Below are 25,075 nucleotides of genomic sequence, written 5' to 3' on the forward strand. Positions count from 1 at the left end.
TCTCCACTGGACAGCTGTTTCTACTACCCTCTGCCCCACACTTACTTATCCCTGCACCCAAATGAGGGCCGTTGTCGAGTTCCACAATTGGTGTCCCATCAGTTTGGGGGTCTTACCCACTCTCATAGCCTCATGCACGCACATGACCCCTAAAGAACATCTCAAGCCCCCGTCCTCTGACAAGCTCAAGCCCTACATTCAGCGGGTGGAGTAAGAACCCCAGAAAGGGGGTCAGGAGAAGTCTCGGTCCTAGCCATGCCTCCACCTGCCAATCACCTAGCAGATTCTCCTGAGATTTCTGTGCTTTGATTCCTCAGTTAAAAAGGTAACACCAAACAGAAGGTTTTTTTAAGGTCTCTTGCAGCTTGTCAAATATTATGAAATTACAAAATTCACAGTATCATCAGCCACCCAGGTGCTCAAGCCAGAAATCTGGCTTTTAATCTTCCTATACTTTTCTTGTTTCATTACTTTCCAAGACTCAGTAAGTCTAACTCTCACATACCTTTTAAACAGATCACCTCCCCGCAAAAACACACCCCCCCACCCCCCCACCCCACACCATCGCTCCCTCGTTTAGGCCACGGTCATCCCTCCTTCCCGCCATCCCCAGCCTTCCTCTTGCTCTTGAACACAGCACTCTCCACACTGATGCTGAATGACCCCTCCTCAAACACAAACCCGATCATGCCACTTGTCTCTCCTCCCTGGCTAACTACACCTCATCTTTCAATGCCGTCTCCCCTTTGGAAGCCTTTCTGGCTTTCTTGCTATGCGTCAGCTCCATCTCTGTTAGAATGGGGCACGGCTGACCCTCTGACAGCCCTTCTCAACCGCACATGTTGTAATTCAACGATCTCGTTACTTGTCTGACTGCTCCCACGAGATGGTAAACTACTTACTAAACCCTGCATTAGGGATGCCCTGGTGGCAGAATGGTAAAGAATCCACCTGCCCATGCTGGAGCCTCGGGTTTGATCCCTGGTCCGGGAAGATCCCACAAGCCACAGAGCAACTGACCCCGTGCACCGCCAACTACGGATCCTTTGGGTCATAACTACTGAGGCCTGTGTGCCTAGAGCCCACGCCCTGCCACAGGAGAAGCCCACACACTGCAGCTGGAAGGGGGACCCCACTTGCCGCAGCTGAAGGAAAGCCCACGCAGATGCAAGCAAACGAAGTCTGCAAGCCCAACGAAGACGCGAGCAAACCCAAATGAATAAATACTTTTAAAAGTATGCGCTAGAATTCACTCTCATATTCCCAGTGCGCAGGGCAAAGCTTGTGGATAAATAAACGGGGGCCTCAGAGTTCGGGAAAGCGCTCTCTCACCTAATCCGCTATTTCCTTCACCTTCAGCTGCCCCAGTATCCTAGTTGTCTTTGGTCATTACTTGCCAACTTATCCTCTTTCTGTGCTTTCATATCCTTGCTATATGGCAACACCTGGCTTTTGCTTACCATTCATTTGCTCGACGAATATCGATCAAATGTCTACTCTTGCACCAGAGGCTGTCACAAGGACGCAGCAGTGAGCAAGTGAGGTCTCTTCTATCACAGTTCACTTTGGAGGAGGAGAGACAAGAGGGGAGTGTCAGGCGGTGATGGGCCACTTAGAGACCTGGATGAGGGGATGTGACAGCCAGGGACGGGGTGTCCTTCCAAGCAGGTATCTGAGGAGCCAAGATGTGAGGGGAAGGGCCTTCAGGCAACTGAAAATGAAGGGATGAGCCTGAAGGATCTGAAGAGGAAAGGCGGCCAGTGTAGTGAGCAGAGCAGGCGGTTGGAGGGGGTGGGGTGGCCGGGGCGCAGGGCGGAGAGGAAGGGCCGGCAGGGAAGGGGCCGGGGCTGGGGTCTACATGCAGCAGCACACACGCTGCTGGACAGGTTTCCACCGGAGACGCGGTTTCTGTCGGGCACACTAGCCTCTTCTTGCCTCTGGTTTCTTCTCAAATATCAGCTTAGAGATGCCTTTCTGACCACTCTACTATGTCCGAGTCAAGTATGGATCTGAGAGTTGGTACATAAAGAAAGCTGAGCACCGAAGAACTGATGCTTTGGAACTGTGGTGTTGGAGAAGACTCTTGAGAGTCCCTTGGACTGCAAGGAGATCCAACCAGTCCATCCTAAAGGAGATCAGTCCTGGGTGTTCATTGGAAGGCCTGATGCTGAAGCTGAAACTCCAATACTCTGGCCACCTCATGCGAAGAGCTGACTCATTTGAAAAGACCCTGAGGCTGGGAAAGATTGGGGGCAGGAGGAGAAGGGGACAACAGAGGATGAGATAGTTGGATGGCATCACCAACTCAATGGACATGAGTTTGGGTGAACTCCGGGAGTTGGTGATGGACAGGGAGGCCTGGCGTGCTGCGGTTCATGGAGTCACAAAGAGTCGGACACGGCTGAGCAACTGAACTGAACTGAACTGCGATTCCATGGACTGGGACCCACCAGGCTCCTCTGTCCATGGGATTCTTCAGGCAAGAATACTGGAGTGGGTAGCCATTTCTTTCTCCAGGAGATCTTCCGACCCAGGGACTGGACCTGGGTCTCCTGCATTGCAGGCAGATTCTTTCCCATCTGAACTAGGGAAGCCCTATTACAAGCATGCCCACCCCCCTCACCACCACTTTCATCTGGAGTCGGCCCTTCTCCAGCCCTTCATCCTGCCTCCTGTTTCTTCAAGGTTCTCAGCCTCACTTGATGTCATACAGTCTTCTGAATGGCTGACTTCTTTTACCCACATGAGTGTCAGCGGGGACTTGGCTTTTCCTAGAGACATTCTAAACGACTAGACCAGTGCCAGGCACACAGTCAGAATGAGTTAATCTGACTTATATTTTAAATTTAGATCACTCTGGCTTCTGTGGGGACTGTGGACTTGAGGGAGTCAAGAGACAGAGAAACCCACAAGGAGGCTTTCACAGAGCTTCAGGTGAAAGAGATGGATGGATGAATTACTGCTTTGGTGGTTGTAAAGCCATATAAACATCCCCTGATATTAGAAAATTAGCATGGCACGATGTCCTCCAAGTCATGACTAAACACTTGTTTTCCTTATGTGGGGCTAAGAACTCATAAGAGCAGGTATTTTTATAAACTGCTATCTTGAGAAATTACTCTGATGTATTTGTATATTGCTAAGATAAAAGTGATAAACTGATGGGATTTGACAAAATCTACTAATGCTAACAACTGCACATGCCCCTTGACCTAAGAATTTCATTGCTAGGGATTCATTGTATTTATTCACAAAAGTATATCACAATATCTGCAGGGATATTCACTGTGTCATTGCTTGTAATGTCCCCAAACTACAAACAAGTACTCATCAGTAAGAGACTGCTTAAAAAAAAAACAAAAAAAAAAACCTGTATACAGTTATTAAATGAGAAAAGAGCATTAAGATACACTGTGCTGAGATGGATTTTGTTTTTGTTAAAAAACAGATATAACATTGATGTGTGTGTGTGTGTGTGTGTGTGTGTGTGTGTGTGTGTACAATTTGTGATAGGAGAGAGAGAGGAGAGAAATAAATAAAAATTTAAATTATTTATAAAAATATATGCAGTGGTAATCTTTTGAAGACAAAATAGAATGGTAAGGAGTAAAGAGGAAATTTTACTTTCTCACAGACATTTATGAATTATTTGATTTTGTTTTGAAACAAGCTTGTATTTTACTTTAAAAGACCAAACAATATCCCTTTGAGATAACTAGCAGAATAATCAAGTCTAGAGGTCTCTTCAACAAAAGAAGACATACCAAGGGACATTTCATACAAAAATAGGCACAATAAAGGACAGAAATGGTATGGATCTAACAGAAGCAGAAGATATTAAGAAGAGGTGGCAAGAATACGAAGAAGAACTGTACAAAAAAGATCTTCACGACCCAGATAATCACGATGGTGTGATCACTCACCTAGAGCCAGATATCCTAGAATGTGAAGTCAAGTGGGTCTTAGGAAGAATCACTACGAACCAAGTTAGTGGAGGTGTTGGAATTCCAGTTGAGCTCTTTCAAATCCTGAAAGATGATGCTGTGAAAGTGCTGCACTCAATATGCCAACAAATTTGGAAAACTCAGCAGTGGTCACAGGATTGGAAAAGGTCAGTTTTCACTTCAACCCCAAAGACAGGCAATGCCAAAGAATGCTCAAACTACTGCACAACTGTACTCATCTCACATGCTAGCAAAGTAATGCTCAAAACTCTCTAAGCTAGGCTTCAACAGTACATGAACTGTGAACTTCCAGATGCTCAAGCTGGATTTAGAAAAGGCAGAGGAACCAGAAATCAAATTGCCAACACCTGTTAGATCAAAAAAGCAAGAGAGTTCCAGAAAAACATCTATTTCTGCTTTATCGACTACACCAAAGCCTTTGACTGTGTGCATCACAACAAACTGTGGAAAATTCTTAGAGACAGGAATAGCAGACCACCTTCCCTGCCTCCTGAGAAACCTGTATGCGGGTCAAGAAGCAACAGCTAGAACTGGACTGGCTCAAAATTGGGAAAGGAGTATGTCAAGGCTGTATAGTGTCACCCTGCTTATTTAACTAATATGCAGAGTACATCATGTGAAATGCTGGGCTGGATGAAGCACAAGCTGGAATCAAGATTGCAGGGAGAAATATTAATAACCTCAAATATGAAGATGACACCACTCTTATGACAGAAAGTAAAGAGGAACTAAAGAGCCTCTTGATAAAAGTGAAAGAGGAGAGTGATAAGCTGGCTTAAAACTCAACATTAGGAAAACGAAGATCATGGCATCCAGTCCCGTCACTTCATGGCATACAAATGGGAAACAATTGAAACAGTGACAGACTTTATTTTCCTGGGCTCTAAAATCACTGCAGATGGTGACTGCAACCATGAAATTAAAAGACACTTGCTCCTTGGAAGAAAAGCTATGACCAACCTAGACAGCATATTCAAAAGCATAGACATTACTTTGCTGACAAAGGTCTGTATAGTCAAAGTTACAGTTTTTCCAGTAGTCATATATGGATGTGAGAGCTGGAGCATAAAGATGAGAAGTCAAGAATTGATGTTTTTGAACTGTGGTGTTGGAGAAAACTCTTATGAGTCCCTTGGACTGCAAGGAGATCCAACCAGTCAATCCTAAAGGAAATCAGTCCTGAATATTCATTGGAAGGACTGATGCTGAAGCTCTAATACTTCAGCTACGTGATGCAAAGAACTGACCTGTTAGAAGAGAACCTGATGCTGGTAAAGATTGAAGGCAGGAGGAGAAGGGGATGACAGAGGATGAGATGCCTGGATGGCATCATCGACTCGATGGACATGAGTTTGCACAAGCTCTGGGAGTTGCTGGTGGACAGGGAAGCCTGGCATGCTGCAGTATCCACGGGGTCACAGAGTCGGACAGGACTGAGCGACTGAACTGAACTGAATCGAGAACGTATTTCATTACTTCCTTTCTGATTTTATGAACAGTAGCTCCAATAACTCCTTTACATACACGCTTCGAATGAGAACACATATACAACATCCAGGAATCTGGATGGAATATACAGCTGAATGTGAAGCCTGTGCATACAGAGGACCAACTGTATTCATTATTCTACACCATTTTATATACGGGACTTGAGCATCTGTCCCCACGGGTACTGAAGGGATGTCTTACTCTGTCAAATGCAGTGGGGCAGAGACCTTTGATTAGAAAACAGCAGACAGGGCTCAGATTCCTAGGTGACTTTCCATGCTAGTTGGAAGTGTTTAATTTGCAATTACACAATCTGGAAACAATTTTCAACAAAGCTTGATGGATCTTTACCATCACTGCTTCACTGACCACTTTTTGTTCTCAAAAAGAGCCATGAATTATTCCATTGCTTCATAAGGAAGCATCTTTCAGTCTACCTTAGCTGTGCTGCCATTTAACATTAAGTAAATCCTATTTCATTAAGAAGGTGCAGTCTATGCCCTAAATAAAGCTCTGTTGGCACCTAAGGAAAAGCAATAATCAAAAGTAGATACGTATCGCTTATCTATATAGAATTTACTTTGCTTATACTTTAGTTACCTAATGAAAGGGAAACACCAACTCATGGTTTCTTAAGAAAAGTAGTATATGTTGTAGATTTTTAAAAACTACATTATATTCAAATAGCTCTTTTAAGGACAATTAATTATCCTGCCTTTACTTCAATTACCTGTGGACTCTGAGCTGTAACTCTCTAAATGTTACCAAAATGGGGGCGGGGGGGGGTGCTTTGTTTACAGAGCCCGCTTCTATCTAAACTATTTCTAGCTTTAGGAATGTGAAATGTTTACCACATCCACATTTTTTTTTCAGTTGCAAATGTATATCCAAAGCAACTATTCTAATTACCTTTTACTGGGAAGTCACAGTTAGAATAGCTGGGTATTTTGCAAGTCAATTCAGGAGAAAAACAGAAAGCCTGGTTAAGTCCAATTAAGTGAGGTTAAACACTGCAGGTCTAAACACACAGACAGAGCCTCCCCTCACCCCTCCTAGATCCCACATTGTCATGTTAACAACAGCTACAAAAGGGGCAATGGAAGGAAAAATGAAGACTATCTGTTCCACCCAAAACTAGGATAGAGGTCCTCTTTTTCCAGACCCACCCAGAGGGACACTGAACCAGATTTAACAGTACTAGTCACCCCAGGTCACTGACAATTTTCTACTTGGCACCAAGACTAGAAACAGAGAAAACTTGAGCACTGAAAAGAGGAATGCTGAAGCAACGACTTGGCACGGTACACAGCGATGCTGAAGCTGCGAACGTCGCTCGGGCACGTCCGACTCTCTGCGGCCCCTTGGACTAGCCTGCCAGGCTCCTCAGTCTGTGGCATTCTCCAGGCCAGAATACTGGAGTGCGTAGCTGTTCCCTTCTCCAGGGCATCTTCCAGACCCAGCAATAGAATTGGGGTCTCCTGCATTGCAGGTGGATTTTTTACCAGCTGAGCTACCAGGGAAGCCCTAAAAAAAAAATTTTTTTTAAATTTTATTTATTTGGCTGCACCGGGTCTTAGTTGAGGCACGTAGGATCTTTGATCTTTGTTGCTGCGTGTGGGATCTAGTTCCCTGACCAGGGATCAAACCTGGGCCCCCGGAACTAGGAGCATGCCGCTTTAGCCACTGGGCCCTCAGGGAAGTCCCTTTACTCAGTTGTGTCCAACTCTTGGCGACCCCACGGACTGTAGCCCCAAAGACCCCTTTGTCCATGGGGATTCTCCAGGCAATGCCCCTCAAAGGCAGGATCTGGAATCAATAGAGATTTCTGACCAGGGAGGATTGGGGCAAAGTAGATAAGCCCAGAGAAAAGGAAACTCACGGGAAAGAAAACCTAAGGCTGGAAAGCGGGACAAAACAAATGAGAATGAGCCAGGGTGGCGAGCCCAATCAGACTGAGTGGAGAGGGGTACTTGCTGACCTGCTGAGGACACCCGTGGCCAGCAGAATGGAAGGACCTGCCTGCCAGGTCATTCTCTCGCAAGGCAATCAAGTTTCCAGAAGCTCAAAGCTCAAATTGTTAGTGACTTCACTTGGTAATTACCAATACACCGAAAGCAGTGTTTTGAAAAGCAGCAGCCAGGCCTGTGGAATGCCTCTGAACTAGATTAAGCCACCAGGCTAGTAATTAAACTAACTTTATATGGGAGAGGTCTCTTGCTCAAACTTGAGCAATCCTGCTCATGTCAAGAAAGCCATTTTAGCACAAAAGTGGAAACAAGAAACTTTTGAGCCTCAATTTCAGCTCAGATACCACCGTTGGCACCTCTGTTCTCCTAACTACAAAATTAGGAGACTGACTCCTTCCAAGGGGCGTTAAAGAGGATTAAGATTATGAAATACTATGAAGATGAAAAGGACTGAGTCTGAGTCTTGAAAAATTTGCAGGTAGTTTAACAGTCTCTGTTTCTGTGTCAGCAAACAAGTTTTTACCATTTTATCCATCTAGACATTTCGATAGCAGTCATTGCCATAGCACCTAAGTGCTTTTTACCAGACAAGCCACTGAAAGACTGCTTGGCATCTTGTCAAAATGACATGCTGCTATATCATGTGGAAGTCTGCACGAGCCTAAAAATTCAGAACAGAAGATGACTTTTCTTCAAATTGATGATGAATGCTATGCCTCATGACAATACTGTTTATTTCTTACAGCTGGATCACAATTTGGTAAATGAAACAGCTATCACATCGTGTTCCACTGCACGATCACACTGCGCATTTTAAGTGTTACTTAAAAAAAAAACAAAACTAGCGTAGGACTTGCCTGGTGGTTCAGTGGGTGAAGAGCCTGCCTACCAGTGCAGGGCTTTGACACGGGTTTTGATCCCTGATCCAGGAAGATCCCACATGGCGCAGAGCAACTAAGCCCAAGAGCCACAACTACTGAGCCCACGGCTGCAACTCCTGAAGCCCAGGTGCCCCAGAGCCGGTGCTCCACGACAAGCGAAGCCAAGGCAGCGAGAAGCCTGGACACCACGGCTAGAAAGTAGCCCCTGCTCGCTGCAGCTAGAGAAAGGCCCGCAGAGCAATGATCGAGTATCATGTGACGCCCTCTTAGTGTTTTGGGAAGACCGTGTTCTCCTTGCCCCCTTCCCGTGCTGAGGAAGGCACAGTTGTGTCTCTTTAACTGGACACCACTCGACTTTCATTTCGTGGCTGCCTTTGTGTGCTTGGCTTTGAGTCTTGTGGTGGCAGTTGATTGCGCTTCAAGGAATGTTTGTCACTGTAGCGTGAGGACTTGGGGGAGGCCAACAGGAGTCTCTCTGTGTTGGACCAGGTCTCTGGTGTTGGCTCTCTTTCAGCCTCCACGTGAAGGAAACAGAGCCTGACCCAAGTAATCCCAGGCAGGCACTGTATTTTGATAGACCCAGCATGGCCAAAAATATATACATAAATAAAATTACTTAAAAAAAAAATCAGCATGTTTATTCTTAAACACTACAAGATGTCTCAATAAAAGGTGAGGTTCTCCCCAAAACACTAAGAGGGCATCACATAATATTTGATCCTCACAAAGTCTCAGATCTTTGAATACTCTTCCCACCACTTGACCTTGAGAAGTATGGAGTTCCAGGTGAGGAAGGCAGACTTGCTTGAAACAACCTCAGTTATCACTCACACTGACTGTTTACCAAGGTCACTTAAAAAACTGAGTTGAAAAGGATAAAAAAATATTCCTAGGGGATACTTCTATAAATGCTGTGCTGAATGGCAAAACTAGGCATTGAAAGTTCACTTGCAAAAGCAGTATGTTACACATGGACCATTTATATCCATTCAGGATAAACTGGGAATAGAAAGAAAAAAAAGGAACAACTCTAATGTTATGTGTCTGTGGGACAAGGTTTCCTGGGCCAGTATTACACAACGTCCAAAAGGCCTTCCTCTTGCCAGCGTGGAATGAAAATGAAGATGGCAGGCTTTGCAAAACCGTATGAACTGCTGATTTAAAATGTGCAGTAAGTGGTGATCATGAAACGGGTTCAAAACTCATATGAAGAATTAAATTTTTCTAGATATGTTTACAGAGAAAAAAGCTACATTAATTCTATATAATGTGATTTTATGTATCTATGTGTAAATAAATGAAAGATATTTTAAGTAGACATTTGACTTACCTTCTTAAATCCCTGAAGGTTTACTTATTCAAATTGGCCATGAAACTGCTTTTTAAAAATCTTCTCATTGAAAAACAGTGAATACCTTATGTTTGATGAAGCCTTCCAGCAGGGCATAACATAAAGCTTAGTTCTAGTTCATCACAACTTATTTGGCAGAAAAGCGTAAATAACAAATTTGAAGAATCTTCTAAAGTTTTTGTTTTGCAATTGTTCTCAAAATCTATTTCCTTAATGATAAATGGCTAGCATGCAAAACAATTATGACAAGGCACACATGTGGATAGGTTTGGAACATAAATTCCTGATCTAGCATGGGCTTCACACGTGTGGGTAAACGGAACTCAGCCCGTCTCCCTTGCAAGATGGCGCCCTGTGAGCCTGGCAGCTGCCACTCATGAGCAGCAGTGCTGAGAACCAGATTTTACATCAGTAACGACTCGACGGACATGGGTTTGGGTGTACTCTGGGAGTTGGTGATGGACAGGGAGGCCTGGCGTGCTGTGGTTCATGGGGGTCACAGAGTCGACCCCATGAGTCGACCTCACAGCTGAGCAACTGAACTGAACTGAAACTGAACAGATCCAAACAAAACTCTAGCCAGTGCCGTGGCAAACTGTGCACGGGGATCACGGCATCATATTCATCCTTGATTTATGCCTTCTAAGGACAGCTACTTGGCAGATGCCAGGAAGGGGCACCTCTCCCTAGCTGGCATGAAGATGCCCTATGAGCTCTGGCAGAAGATCTCCAGGTACACGAATGTGAGGGATCAATTTCACACCAATGAACACCTACTAGTGTAGGAGATGAGCATGCGCTCCAAGAAATGCCTAACAGGACTTACCTTGTAGATCCCGAAGAAGCCCAAGTCCCTGACGACGGACAGCGCGCTGACTCGGGGCCCCGTGGTGATCTCTCCAGCCACTTGCAGACGGATCTTGACAATTTCCAAAGGGTTGGTGAAAATCACCTGGGAGCCCCCTGCCTAGAAAAGGAGGAAAAGAAAAGATTTAGTATAAAGCAGGGTGGTTCAGGAAGAGACGAGTGATTCTCCTCAAAGGAGTGCAGAATATTCTATTCTCAATAGACTGGAGTTTCAATTCTTGCCCTAACAATTAAAACAGCGATTACAAGTTTGAATCAAAATACAGTGCCTGCCTGGGAGGACCTGGGTCAGGCTCTGTTTCCTTCACGTGGAGGCTGAAAGAGAGCCAACACCAGAGACCTGGTCCAACACAGAGAGACTCCTGTTGGCCTCCCCCAAGTCCTCACGCTACAGTGACAAACATTCCTTGAAGCGCAATCAACTGCCACCACAAAACTCAAAGCCAAGCACACGAAGGCAGCCACGAAATGAAAGTCAAGAGGTGTCCAGTTAAAGAGACATGACTGTGCCTTCCTCAGCACGGGAAGGGGGCAAGGAGAACACGGGCTTTCCCATGATTTTTTTTTAATAAATACTTCACAATTCTATCACTATTTCAAAAATTGCCAGGGAACAGGCAAACTTAGATGAAAGCTATTTTACTTCTCTTAAAAAATCAGATCCCTCATCAAACACCATTTTATGGACTTAGGTATTATTATATTTTATTTATGTATTAACCTGAGTATAGCATTGCTCTTTTCATACAAGATAAATATTAAAGTAGTAAAAAAAATATGCATTAAATCAATTACAGCCAAAACTATGAACAACATGTGTTCATTCTGGCAAATGGCTGGATGCCACACCTCCAAGATCATCTGTGGAAATCTCTGAAGTGCACACTCTAAGGGAAATTTTAAGCTATTTTGAAGCTATGCGCCTGTATTTATTATAAGCAATCACATTCTTACTATACTTCAACTTGTTATTCCTTGTCTCAAACTTCTTACATTTTTATATCTTCCAAACTAAGGCTGACACACGCATGTAGTTCAGAATCTTCATTACGCAGCCACATCACCAAACCAGACCACAGACACGGTGCTGACGTTTACAGCTTAGCAGATGCTATTGTGGTAACAGGCACAGTTTGGGTCAATTTCATACCAAACTACTTCTTGCTAGAGTCTCTGATCCTACCAACGTGTGTGCCCTCAGAAAATGGCTTGTATTAATCAAAACCAGTTATAGGAATGGCCTCTGAAGTATTGTTTAATACCTGGAAATAAAAATCAGAAACATAAATATGCAGTGGGAAGGGACAGATTAAATGCCCTTGAGCATATGCCTGCAATGAGATATTATGCTGCCAATAACAATAAGGTGGGAGACACTCAATACGCGTTATGAAGCAAAAACTCTCAGATGTGTAAACACACGCATGCCTCTCTCCCTGCTATTCCTGACCATCACGTAGCAGAGATACAGATGGTTTATTTTCTTTTCTGCTATATTTTTTGTTTCCTCCACATAGACCATGTGATGCTTCCATTAAGAAAAATAAATACTGCTGCATAACTTATCTAATACAAGAGGTAATGTTAACCAAAAAAAAAAAGAAAAATGTTCATCCTTTAACTGTCTGAATCAAATCATTTTTCCATTTTTACCAAACTTAGTCAAGACACACATTCTTAAAAACAGTTTAGGATGTTCCCCTCTCCCCACATATAAACTATGGAGAAGTCCGTCTAGACAGCCACCGACTCCCTGTCTGTACTTGCTTATCTCATGTTTCACCCATCATCTTCATCTCTCCTGGGTGACTTAGGAAGTTGTAGAGAAAACCTGGTTTGGATTCATGAAAAGCCCCACAGAAGGCCCCCCTCTAGAGGGGAAGGAGAGCCTGCTGGGGTCTTCTGCCCACACGAAGCCATGCTGCTTCCCCTGCTCTAGGGGTCGGAACAGCCACACCTGGCTCACACGCCTGCGACCTGCAGGTGGGCCAGAAGACCCAACCCTGCCAGTCTACAGCCCTGGAATATTTTGTGAGTTTGCACCTGCATCTTTCCAAGTGACAGGGAGGGAGCTGCCTAAGGGAGGCAAAACGAAGAGCTGAAAGGGACCTGGCCTGATACCAGGGCTGAGGGCACAGTAAAGGACTGTGTTTGTGCTTCTGGACTTGAGTTTTCATGTTGCGAAGATAAATAAAAATTAAAAAACTGTTCCAGGGGGCAGAACTGCTGGGAAGGATTTGCTGAGCTGGAATTAGCCTGAGGCTGACTTTTCAAAGCTCAAAAGCAGGGAAGACCATGTCTACCAAGGGTAGAATAGGGAGCAGTCGGCACACATGTACTTGGATCTTCTAGAAGAACAGAACAGAAATCCAACGCACACTCCCCACGTGCTGCCCAGAGCGGTTAAGGGGCAGCTGAGCATCATGTGTGACGACGGAGCCTCGGTCACTGCTAGTCGAACCGTCTCACTCGTCATGAGGATCAGAGAGGCGGCGAATGTGCAGCAGCCGGCGCGGTGCTCAGTGATTCTAAACACACTGGCTTCCCTTCCGCTAGCTCTCAGGCTGATGACTGTCCTCCCTGGTGGCATGCTATGGCTGCTCGAAGAGCTTTTCAAAAGCAGTGACTCCTAGATCTTACTGCTGGCAAATTAAATGAGAATTTCTGCATCTGCCCCTCCCTATGTGATTAAAATGTGCAGTGAGAGGTGAGAATCATTTCACTTCACTACATCATCTCTAGGCTGCCTTTCAACTCTGAGAGGCTGCTTAAAGGGCTTAAGGCTTTGATTTCTAATTCTAGTTTTCTACATACTTTCAGAGAGTAACATTTACATGTTTTACATCTGAACTTCTAACAAAGCTTTTATACATATCCAAGTAGTAATAACATTATTAAAGGTTATGATGTTTAGGTATAGAATTGCTATCTTATTCATTACCTTTGTTGTTACTGTCTAGTTGCTAAGTTGTGTCTGACTCTTTAGCAACCTCATGGACTGCAGTCCGCCGGGCTCCTCTATTTATGGGACTTTCCCAGCCAAGAATACTGGAGTGGGCTGTCGTTTGTTTCCTTCTCCACAGGATCTTCCTGACCCAGGGATCGAACCCGCATCTCCTGCATGGCAGGCAGATTCTTTACCGCTGAGCCACCAGGGAAGCCCACTCATTATCTTATAAATAATACTCACAAAAGTTAATATTATGTACAATAAAATAAGAAATAATACACAACTCCCTTGACTCCAAGCCAACTGATAACATATCAACCTTTTAGGACAGCACAGTCAAGTCTAGTCACTAAGGACGATGCAAAAGTTCCCTCCAGAGAGCTGCAGAAAATACAGGCAGTGGGGAGAAAAGGGTGCAGTGACGTTAGGAGGAAACGGCGATGGGCTCATGACCTCTGGGGCCTCAGAAAGGAAGAACCTCCAGACTCAACGCGGCACGCTGGAGCGGGGCTGAAGACCAATCAGTCCTTTGGAGTCAACCTGGAAGGAAATGAGAGACTCCGAGGCACCAAGAGAAGATGCTTATCATCAGATGCACGGGGTCTGGGCACCACCATGACCCGCTCACTGAATGGTGTGCCACGGTTGCTCTTCAGCCTCCTGGCCGATTGTCCATTCACAGCGCCGTACCCACACCCCCTCCTCTGCAGAGATCAAAGACAGCTGAATCTGCAGACAGCGGACAGGAACACCTATTGTGCATGTGATGTCTCCGTGTCCCTCATCACTTGAGGCCTCTGGCTGGGAAGATACTGCTTTTTGTTATGTGTACAATTTCGTCACAAAGCACTTCCCGGTGACTTTCTGGAGTCTGTGGCAAGCAGGCCTGGTGACAGTTTTGCACGTCAGAACCAGCATAAAATATTTACAGTGGGGACGCTGACTTCTTTTCAGGCTTCTCAGTATAGTTTTCATGATTGAAATCTTACTTAATATCCAGTATCTGGATCCACCTAAACAGAAACTCACGCGCCTATTGCAGATTCACTTCTGAGGCTTGATCATTCATTCATGTATTTATTCGACAAATTAAAAAAGAAACATATATATAGATGTATATATTTGGCTGTGCTGGTCTTAGTTGAGGTATGTGGGATCTAGTTCTCTGACCAGGAATCAAACCTGGGCTTCCTGCACTGAGAGCCCACAGTCTTAGCCACTGGACCACCAAGGAAGTCCCAAGTCACCAAATATTTTTACCAATCAGGTTCCAAGTTTGTCCTAGCAACAGTAAGGACACAAGATGAGTGAGAAGGCATTCCTGTTCTCAAGGAGTTTTAAAGAGGACTGGAGGTAATAAACATTCATTAAGCATCCATTAGAGGCTATTAGGGTGTTGTCTTGCATGCATCAATATTCTATATGCTTTCTGTTCACTCAAGGGGTAATTTTTTCCCCAGATTTTACATAAGAGGAAACCGAGGCATAGAAAGATGGAAGCAACTATTATGTGCTGAACAGTATTCCACCAAAATTCATATATTAAAGTCTCAGCCCTTAGTATCTTAGACTGTGACTAAAATCAAATACAGGACTTCATAAGAACTAATTAAGGGAAACTGAAATCCTGTGGGTAGGCCCTAATCCAATGTGACTGGTGTCCTTACAGTAAGAGGAAGCCAAGATACAGACACATGTATACACAGAGAAAGGGCCGTGGAGCAGAGCAAGAAGGCAGCCGTCTCCGAGCCAAGAAGAGGAGCCTCAGAAGGAACCAACCCTGCACACACCTCGGTCTTGGACTTCCAGCCTTCAGGAATGTGAGAAAATCAATTTACCTTGTCACCCCACCAGTGGGTATTCTGTTACGGCAGCTCCAACAAACTAATACAGCAACTTACACTTTAGAGCTACACAACCAACAAGCAGAAGGAAGGGTTTTCTACTGACTCCAAGAAATATATCCCTTATGAATACAAAAAATGGCACATAAGATAAATATGTGGGAAGAGCTAAGGTCCAGACACACTGCCATGAAATTCAAAGGAGGGAAAGGTTTCTGCTAGCTTGGATAATCTGGGGAGGCGGTAAAATACATAAGGAGATAACAGGTGCACAGATGTTTTTAAAGTTGAGATAGTTTCATTTGTCTAACCTTGCTCCTGGGCCCTTGGTGTCAACCAAGAAATCACTGCCGAATCCAACGTCATGATGTTTCTCCCCTGTGCTTTCTTCTAGTAGTTTTATGGTTTCAGGTCTTACATTTAATGTAAGGTTAGGGTCCAGATTAATTTTTTTGCATGTGGATATCTGTTTTTCTCAAGGGCTCCCCAGGTGGGAAAGAACCCCTGCCTGCACATGCAAGAGACATAAAAGATGTGGGTTCATCCCTGGGTTGGGGAGATCCCCTGGAGGCGGGCACGGGGACCCACTCCAGTATTCTTGCCTGGAGAATCCCATGGACAGAGGAGCCCGGCAGGCCACAGTCTGTAGGGTCACAAAGAGTTGGACACAACAGAAGTGACTTAGCATGCATGCATATTCAGTTTTCTCAACACCCTTTGCTGGAAAAAACCATTCTTTCTCCCACGGGGTGGTCTTGCCACTTCCATATGCACAAGGGTGTGTTTCTCAGTCCTCTATTCTATTCCATTAGCTTCACGTGCCTGGTTTTCAGCCAGTACCATGCTGCTTGGTTACCGTGGCTTTGTATAACTTGTCCTGTTTTTTTAAGACACCCTTTCCCTTTCATTGCTTGGCGCATCTTACAGCAGATGTCACGCAACAGAGTTTTCACCTCTACAGGATTCAGCATGGCTCCCTAAATGTGTGGATATTTTCTAACAAAATCACAATATTATTTTCACTCATACTATTTCTTTGGTATCATCTCATACGTATCCAAAGTTAAAAATACAAATTGGCTCCAAAATGTGTTTACTGGTGTCTTTGAATCAAGATTTAAACAAGGTTTCCACTTTGGCTTGATTATATCTCTAAGTTACCTTTTTTTTTAAGGAGAATATTGAAAATATGCCAAAATGTCCATCAGCCAATGAATATACAAAGAAAAGGTGGGACATACATACATTGGACTGTTATTTAGGGAAGAGATCCTGCCACATGCTACAACACGCATGAACCTCAAGGACAAATTCATAGAAAGCTATGGTTGCCAGGGATTGGCAGAGGGAAGAAAAGAGAAATTGTTCTAAGAGCAGAGTTTCCGTTTTCTAAGATGAAAAACTTCTAGAGATGTGTTGCATAGCTGTACGAATACAGGTAACACGACTAAATCGTACAGTTACGAATGGTTAAGGACTTCTCCTGTGGTCATGTATGGACGTGAGAGTTGGACTGTGAAGAAAGCTGAGTGCCGAAGAATTGATGCTTTTGAACTGTGGTGTTGGAGAAGACTCTTGAGAGCTCCTTGGACTGCAAGGAGATCCAACCAGTGCATTCAGAGGGAGATCAGCCCTGGGATTTCTTTGGAGGAGTGATGCTAAAGCTGAAACTCCAGTACTTTGGACACCTCATGCGAAAGTTGACTCACTGGAAAAGACTCTGATGCTGGGAGGGATTGGGGGCAGGAGGAGAAGGGGACGACAGAGGATGAGATGGCTGGATGGCATCACTGACTCGATGAACGCGAGTCTGAGTGAACTCCGGGAGTTGGTGATGAACAGGGAGGCCTGGCGTGCTGCGATTCATGGGGTCGCAAAGAGTTGGACACGACTGAGCAACTGAACTGAACTGAAGAATTTCTCTAGTGGTACAATGGATAGGAATCCGCCTGCCAATGCTAGGGCCTCGGGCCCGATCCCTGGTCCGAGAGGATCCTATATATGCAACAGGCAACTGAAGCCTGTGAGCCACAGCTACTGAGCCCACGCACCAAGAGCCGTGCTCTGCAACGAGAGAAGCCACCACCACGGGAGACTGTGCGGCACAACATAGCAGCCCCACTCACTGCAGCGGAAAGCCCTCACACAGCAGCAAAGCCCAGCGCAGTCAAAACCAAACAGACAAATCAAGAAACAAGAACGGTCAGGATGGTGAATTATGTGTCATGTGTTTTTGCCACAACTAAAATTAAAAAATAAAAAGCAGGACTGGTGAAAAAAGAGAAAAGTAGGTAACATGTAAACTGGTCACTGAACCGCAGTTAGGATTTAGGTAATTCCTTGGACTGCAAGGAGATCCAACCAGTCCATTATGAAGGACATCAGCCCTGGGATTTCTTTGGAGGGAATGATGCTAAAGCTGAAACTCCAGTACTTTGGCCACCTCATGCGAAGAGTTGACTCATTGGAAAAGACTCTGATGCTGGGGGAGATTGGGGACAGGAGGAGAAGGGGACGACAGAGGATGAGATGGCTGGATGGCATCACTGGCTCGATGGATGTGAGTTTGAGTGAACTCTGGGAGCTGGTGATGGACAGGGAGGCCTGGTGTGCTGTGATTCACGGGGTCGCAAAGAGTTGGACACGACTGAGCGACTGAAATGAACTGAATCCAGGCAAAGACACAGTCACCCTGACGAGAGCTTGTGCCACACTCAGAAGGGAAATAAAACCAGCAGCACAACTGTCCAAAGAGATTCCAATAAGGATAATTGTGATGAAATTAACACGATCATCCCAGAACATCTATTGAGTGCTTGCCAAAAGCTCTATCAGACTTTCTCTTTGAGTCCTCAAAACATCATCAGATAGGTGATAATAGTATTCTCATTTTATAAGTAAGCAAGTGAGGCTGAAAGGAGGTTATGTACCTTGCCAGAGGTCACACACCTAAGAAGGTGAAGCCTGGATTCAAAACTAGACCTGCTGGACGCCAGAGCCTGAGCACTGATTTCCACTGCTTATCGGGGAAGCATGGAAGAATCATCGCTTCAGATGGCTGGAAGGGGTATGAGACAGTATGGTGGAAAATAAGACTCCTGGGGCCAGTGCAGGGAAGGCCTGCACTGCCACCCTCGGTGAGTGGAGCTGCCCCGTGGGGAGATGCCTGGGCGTGAGCCTGTGGTGGGAGGGAAGCTGGCAAGTTTAGGAGCCGGCCAATGTTGGGACTAGTATTCAGGTCTCAGAAAGGTGACTGGGCAGCAAAGTGAAAGTGAAAGTCGCTCAGTCATGTCCGACTCTGCGACCCTGTGAACTATACAGTCCATGGAATTCTCCAGGCCTGAATACTGGAGTGGGTAGCCTTTCCCTTCTCCAGGGGATCTTCCCTACCCAGGAATCAAACTGGGGTCTCTTGCACTGTAGGTACCAGCTGAGCCACAAGCGAAGCCCAAGAATACTGGAGTGGGTGGCCTATTCCTTCTCCAGGGGATCTTCCCGACCCAGGAATCAAACCAGGGTCTCCTGCATTGCAGGCAGATTCTTTACCAACTGAGCTGTAAGGGGAGAGTTTACTAGGAGGGAGAACCCCTGAGGCAGGGATAAAAAGTAAGCATTTAGCAGACTAGGTGAGAGAGAAGAAAGGCTGGAATTAGAACCGTTACTTGGTGATGAGGTAGGGGTGGGGGTGTGTGCTCAATCACTAAGCTGTGTCTGACTTTTTTGACCCCGTGGTCTGGAACCCACCAGGCTCCTCTGTCCATGGACTTCTCCAGGCAAGAATACTGGAGCGGGTGCCTGCAGGGGAACCCTCCTCCAGGGGGTCGTCCCGACCAGGGATCGGACTCACATCTCGTGTGTCTTCTGCATGCACAGGCAGGTTCTTTACCGCTGAGCCGTCAGGGAAGCCCTGAGACAGGCGGTGGGGAGAAGCAGTAGAGATCAGCAGGGCTTGGAGCTGAGCGCGGGGCTAAGAGTGGGTAGGATCAGAGAAAGGATCAGAGTTTTTGCATGCGTGTAAAATGGAGGAACAAAGAGACCTAGAGAAATGACACATCCAGAGGCAATAAAAGGGCAAGTTGGGAATTAAGGACTGAGACACGGATAAGGGCATCACCCTACATATGTGCTGCCTGAAAGCGAGGGTTCATATGGGGTGAAAGGAAGATGAAACACCCAGGAGAGAGGGCTTCCTTGGTGGTTCAGAGGTAAACAATCTGCCTGCTAATATGGGAGAGGCGGGTTTGAACCCTGGGTTGGGAAGATTCCCCTGAAGGAGGAAATGGCAACCCACTCCAGCGTCCTTGCCTGGAGAATTCCATGGTCTTAGGAGCCTGATGGGTGACAGTCGATGGCGTCGCAAAGAGTCAGACACAATTAAGTGACTAAGAAAGCAACAAAGAGCTAAGAAATGATGAGACCCTCCAGCTGCACACCACAGTGCACAGTGACACAGGCACGGATGTCAAGAGAGGGGCTTCCTGAAGGGCAGAGGGCAGCCAGCCAAGGCTGCTGAGACGGGGAGGCCAAGTCCAGCGCGTGCAGCGACCTGTGATTGCAGAGGGAGGCTGAGAAATTAGAGAGCGCCTGTCATCTCCATTTCTCAAGGGAAGCGGAGAAAGAGAGAATGCTAGTCATTTACGGAAGCAAGCAAGGTGGAATGAAAATTTATTTAGGGTATTAAGGAGAAAAAGATCTAGGGAGAGTGAAAAGATAAACAGATAATTATGTTACACTTAAGCAGAACAGCACAAGTTCTGAGGCGAGGAGGAGGGGTGGAGGGGAGCTTTGTAAAGCTTGCAGATTTGCTTTAATGACACACACAGAGTTGTGGGATAATTTCAATTCACAGCAGAAACTGACAATTATTAGTCTTAGTCTTACTATATAGCCTTCAAAGATACAGAGAATAGAATCAAATGGATCGGGATTTGGCGTAAGGAGCCACAACTCAAGTTCTAAAGCATAAATCAAAACAGCAACGTAAGAGCCCTAAGCAGCAACAGCAGAGTTACTCTGGCTCTCCCGGGGAAGTTATGGCAGTCAGTCTGACCTGCAACATAGATGAGAGGATGAAGCAGTTAGTGACCTCTAAGGAAGAGCCCCAGGCCCCTGCTCATGCCTTCAAGCCCTCTGCCCGAAGACTGGAAGATGGAGCACGCAGCTAGAGTTTAAACACTACACAGGGCTGCTCTGATCAGAGCATCCAGTCCCACCACTCCATGGCAAACAGGTAGGGAAAGTGGAAACAGTGAAAGATTTTATTTTGCGGGGCTCCAAAATCACTGTGGGTGGTGACTGCAGCCATGAAATTTAAAAGATGCTTGCTCCTTGGGAGAAAAGTTATGACAAACCTAGACAGTGCATTAAAAAGTAGAGACAAAAAAATAAACAAGTAAAAAGCCGAGACATCACTTTGCCGACAAGGGCCATCTAGTCAAAGCTATGGTTTTTCCAGTAGTCACGTACAGGTGTGAGAGCTGGGCCACTAAAAAGGCTGAGCACTAAGAACTGATGCCTTCGAACTGTGGTGCTGGAGAAGACTCTTGAGAGTCCCGTGGACAGCAAGAAGATCAAACCAGTCAATCCTAAAGGAAATCAACTCTGAATATTCACTGGACGGACTGATGCCGAAGCTGAAATTTGGCCACCTGATGCGAACAGCTAACTCACTGGAAAAGCCCCTGACGCTGAGAAAGATAGAGGGCAGGAGGAACAGGGGGCAACAGAGGATGAGATGGTTGGAAAGCAACACCTACTCACTGGACTTGAGTTTGAGAAAACTCCAAGAGATAGTGAAGGACAGGAAAACCTGGTATGTTGCAGTCCACTGGGTCACAAAGAGTCAGACATGATTTAGCTACTGAACAACAATAAAGAGTTGTAACCATTTCGTAGACTCATTGTGAGGACTAAATAAAGCAGTATGTACCGACACCCAGCACAGGGCCTGACACAGAGCAGCTGCTCAAGCAATGGGGGGCGCTGTTGGGAGTCGGTGTGGCCCCATGATTGACAGCCTAGGCTCTGACAAGCTTCTTACAGGCTCAAAAGTTACTTCATCTGTAAAATGGACACAGTGACATTAGGCTCTTCATGCTTTCAATGTGCCAACTGTAGAATTGGGTGGACAGGAATAAATGAAACTGACAAAAATCCTCACCCTCGTGGAGCCCATATTTTGGGTGTTATTTAGAGGGTGATGAGAGCAGAACATGGAAACAAGAACCGGATTTGGTACCAAATCAAGTACCAAGCACCAGCACACCACAGTGCTCAATCAGTGGTACTGCTGCTGCTAAGTCGCTTCAGTCGTGTCCGACTCTGTGCGACCCCATAGATGGCAGCCCACCAGGCTCCTCCGTCCCTGGGATTCTCCAGGCAAGAACACTGGAGTGGGTTGCCGTTTCCTTCTCCAATGCATGAAAGTGAAAAGTGAAAGTGAAGTCGCTCAGTTGTGTCTGACTCATAGCGACCCCGTGGACTGTAGCCTACCAGGCTCCTCCGCCCATGGGATTTTCCAGGCAAGAGTACTGGAGTGGGGTGCCATTGCCTTCTTCGTCAGTGGTACTGAGTACCATTAATATATACATGATGGAACTCTGTTTAGGTGAATTTAGTTTAAACAAGCCTTTTTAAAGCCAGTGCAATTGAGTTTTCTAATTTTTCTTTCCTAGGAACTTGCAAAGTAAACCTTTTTTCATAGGAAAGCACGGTCATAATCAGGATTCCTAGGAAGTGCCCTTATCAGGTCAAAAAAAAGGGGGGGAGTGAAAAAAGGATGGAAAGAACTCCTCTGAGTGACAGGTGAGGCCCTAGAGCTCAGCATAACCTGATGGCTTTTGTTTAATACAAATTCATTCAATTATATTTAATGAAATTCACACTAACATTCAATACATTCTGGGTACTTATATATTTTGAAGTTTATTTTGTTTTTTGTTTTTGTTTTTTTACTAAGAAACAGTTAATCATGACGTCCTGGTAAAAATGACAGTGGCTAGGTAGATAACCAGCACAGGTTATAACACTATCTGTGGACTGGTCTCTGTTCTATTAGGTGTGGGCTGCTCTCAACAGCTGGCAAGCCGCTGTGGAAATGTGCACAGAAGGAGCTGAGAAAGAGACTAGACGGAGTGCAGTACAGAAGAGCCTCCCCTGCCGAAAACGACGCACCATGCACTCCTGATCAGGCGATACGACGGTTATAAGGGAAAGGCAACACAGTCACCCTTAATGCTCAAGATCAAGTTTTAATATTTGGCTTTTAAAGCCATCCCAACAGGATGCTAGGGTTTATGGTGGCACTCGTGATAAAGAATAAATGCCTGCCAATGCAGGAGACCTAAGAGACACAGGTTCGATTCCTGGGTCAAGAAGATCCCCTGGAGAAGGAAACGCCAACCCACTCCAGTGCCTGGAGAATCCCATGGACGGAGGAGCCCGCGGGCCACAGTCCATGGGGTCAACACAAAGAGCTGGACACGACTGAAGCAACGGAGAAGAGAGCAAGTGGATGCCAGACGCCTGATCTTGCTCCGGACACAAATGGAAGTGCACGTCTCCATGTGCCAGTTTTAGCTGCACGAATCCCTCTAAAGTCCGTGATCTTCATCAATTCACTTCTGCTTCCAGGAGGGCTGAGAGCAACCAGAGAGGGATGTGGGGCTATGAAAGCTACAACTATGTCAGCATGAAGCCGGAGCACCAAGCTTCTCAAGTGAATGGCACTCTATCGACACAAAGCATCATTCTTTCCAAATGCTCTAATTTTTCCCATGATACGGGCCTCAAGCCTCTAAGTAAAATATAGGTTTTTTTCTTCCAATACCCCCTCTCTGAAATGGGTGAGATAGCGTGCAAAGAACCTGAAATGTGGCTTCTCTCACAGCTTTTGCTCAGTGCCAAGTGCTTCTGTCGGCTTGCTTTTTTCTTCTCTTTCTCCCACTTTCGCCACCCAAATTCCTTTGGCCGTATTACATGATTTACTTCTTTACTAACACTTCTGATCTGCACAGTTAACTTTATTGGGGGAAGAAATAGTTCTTTCTTAAAAACAGAATTTCAAGAAATTAAATATTTAGAAAGGCAACAGCGTCCAGAATCTTGCTGTGTTGCCCAAATTCTCTGTTCCAAGAACAGTGCTCTCCACTAAAATGCAACTTATTTTAGGGCCAATGATTATGACCAAGTAGGTTTTAAAGTCATATGGGAATAGAGAATTTCCTGATAGTCCAGTGGTTAGGACTTGGTGCTTTCACTGCCAGGCTCCATCCAGGTTCAATCCCAGGTTGGGGAACTAAGATCTCTCAAACTGCGCAGTGGGAACAAACAAAAAAAGAAGTTACACAGGAATTAAACATGACTTGAGGCATTCTGCTCACGACTACAATCACAGGAAACAGCAGCAGCCTGAACACATTATTGAAACGATAACCTTTTAGATAATGTAAAAGACGTTTGGGAGCCCCCATAACTCATTTTGTCTCACCTGTTACAAACTAAACGAGCCTTTCTCTTAATGCTTCTTTACTAACCAAGATGCATTCCTTGAACATTCTTTCTTGGAATTTGGGAGGCATCAAAAGAACTCACGAGATGATAAAGCCCTTATGATCTCTGTTCCTGCCCCCACCATTCTAGGCAATAGTCTTGTGAATACTCAAGAGAATAGTAATAGCGTTCCATGGAAAAAACAATTGATTCTGTCATCAATTTGCTGTCCACAGAAAACAGCAGTGTATTTTTTTAACACAGTGTAATTTCTGCTATATTTTAAACTAAAGGCATTAAATATAACTATAATTTAATCACCTCCCTTTAATTTGAATTCACATGGTAGATACTTAGAGCTACTTAAAAAATTAAGTGGCAAAATGTATATGAAGAATATGTATCTTGATATTTTAATTATGCTCAATTGAATGTACTTAGATTTAAAGTGCCTTTCACAAGTGACATGTGCTAAGAATATCTAATTGCACAGTGACATTCAAATATGTGTGCTTACATGTGTCAAAAATAGATTAATATGAAGTTATGGAGTATGAGGTGCTTTTTAAAACTAAAACCTATGTACATTAATTTAATTATTTAGATACAAATAAAACTATAAAATTGTAACTACAATCAAGGTCTACACTAGTAAATGTCTAATGATTTGTGATTTAGTCACTAAGTTGTGTCTGACTCTTGCGACCCCATGGACTGTAGCTTGCAGGCTCCTCTATCCATGGGATTCTCTAGGCAAGAACACTGGAGTGGGTTGCCACTTCCTTCTCCAGGGTATCTTCCCAACCCAGGAATCAAACCCAGGTCTCTTGAACTGCAGGCAGATTCTTTACCAACTGAGCTATGAGGGAATACAGCATGATAAAGAGTGTGATCTTTGAATAAACTGGGAAACAAAGATTTCTTAGGAAATCTAAGCTTCGACACATTTTCCATTTACTCTCTACCTCAGTGTTAAATGGAGGCATGAAAATAACTTGCATGTCACTTGTATGCAGTGCAGGTATTATCATGGTGTATGAAGAACACATGTACAAAAGCAGATATTCAGATAATAACAGTGAGTGACTTAAATTCAAACTCAGTGCCCAACAGCACTCGGCTGCTGTTCACAAATATTGAAGATGGGCAGGTGCTCGGCAATATTAAAGATAAACTGGCAAGTATGAGGGCATGAGGCTGAGGTGCCGCTCACTCCATCCAGCTGTGAAGGGAAAATGCTGGACCCAGTGGCCGCATGAGGGGTCAGCATCC

The 25,075-nt window shown here is 45.1% G+C and overlaps 1 protein-coding gene across 2 annotated transcripts in view; it reads right to left on the bottom strand.

Annotated features, from left to right (window-relative positions):
* Positions 1 to 25,075, bottom strand: part of SLC25A13 (solute carrier family 25 member 13) — a 229,565-nt gene that overhangs the window by 25,546 nt on the left and 178,944 nt on the right. For both annotated transcript variants that reach the window (XM_068972557.1, XM_068972556.1), the window contains exon 14: positions 10,479 to 10,619. In XM_068972557.1, coding sequence (XP_068828658.1) covers positions 10,479 to 10,619 — 141 coding nt within the window. The remainder of the gene's footprint in view (positions 1 to 10,478; positions 10,620 to 25,075) is intronic.

This window comes from Capricornis sumatraensis, chromosome 5, assembly GCF_032405125.1.
Source record: "Capricornis sumatraensis isolate serow.1 chromosome 5, serow.2, whole genome shotgun sequence".
In the NCBI taxonomy this organism is placed as follows: Eukaryota; Metazoa; Chordata; class Mammalia; order Artiodactyla; family Bovidae; genus Capricornis; species Capricornis sumatraensis.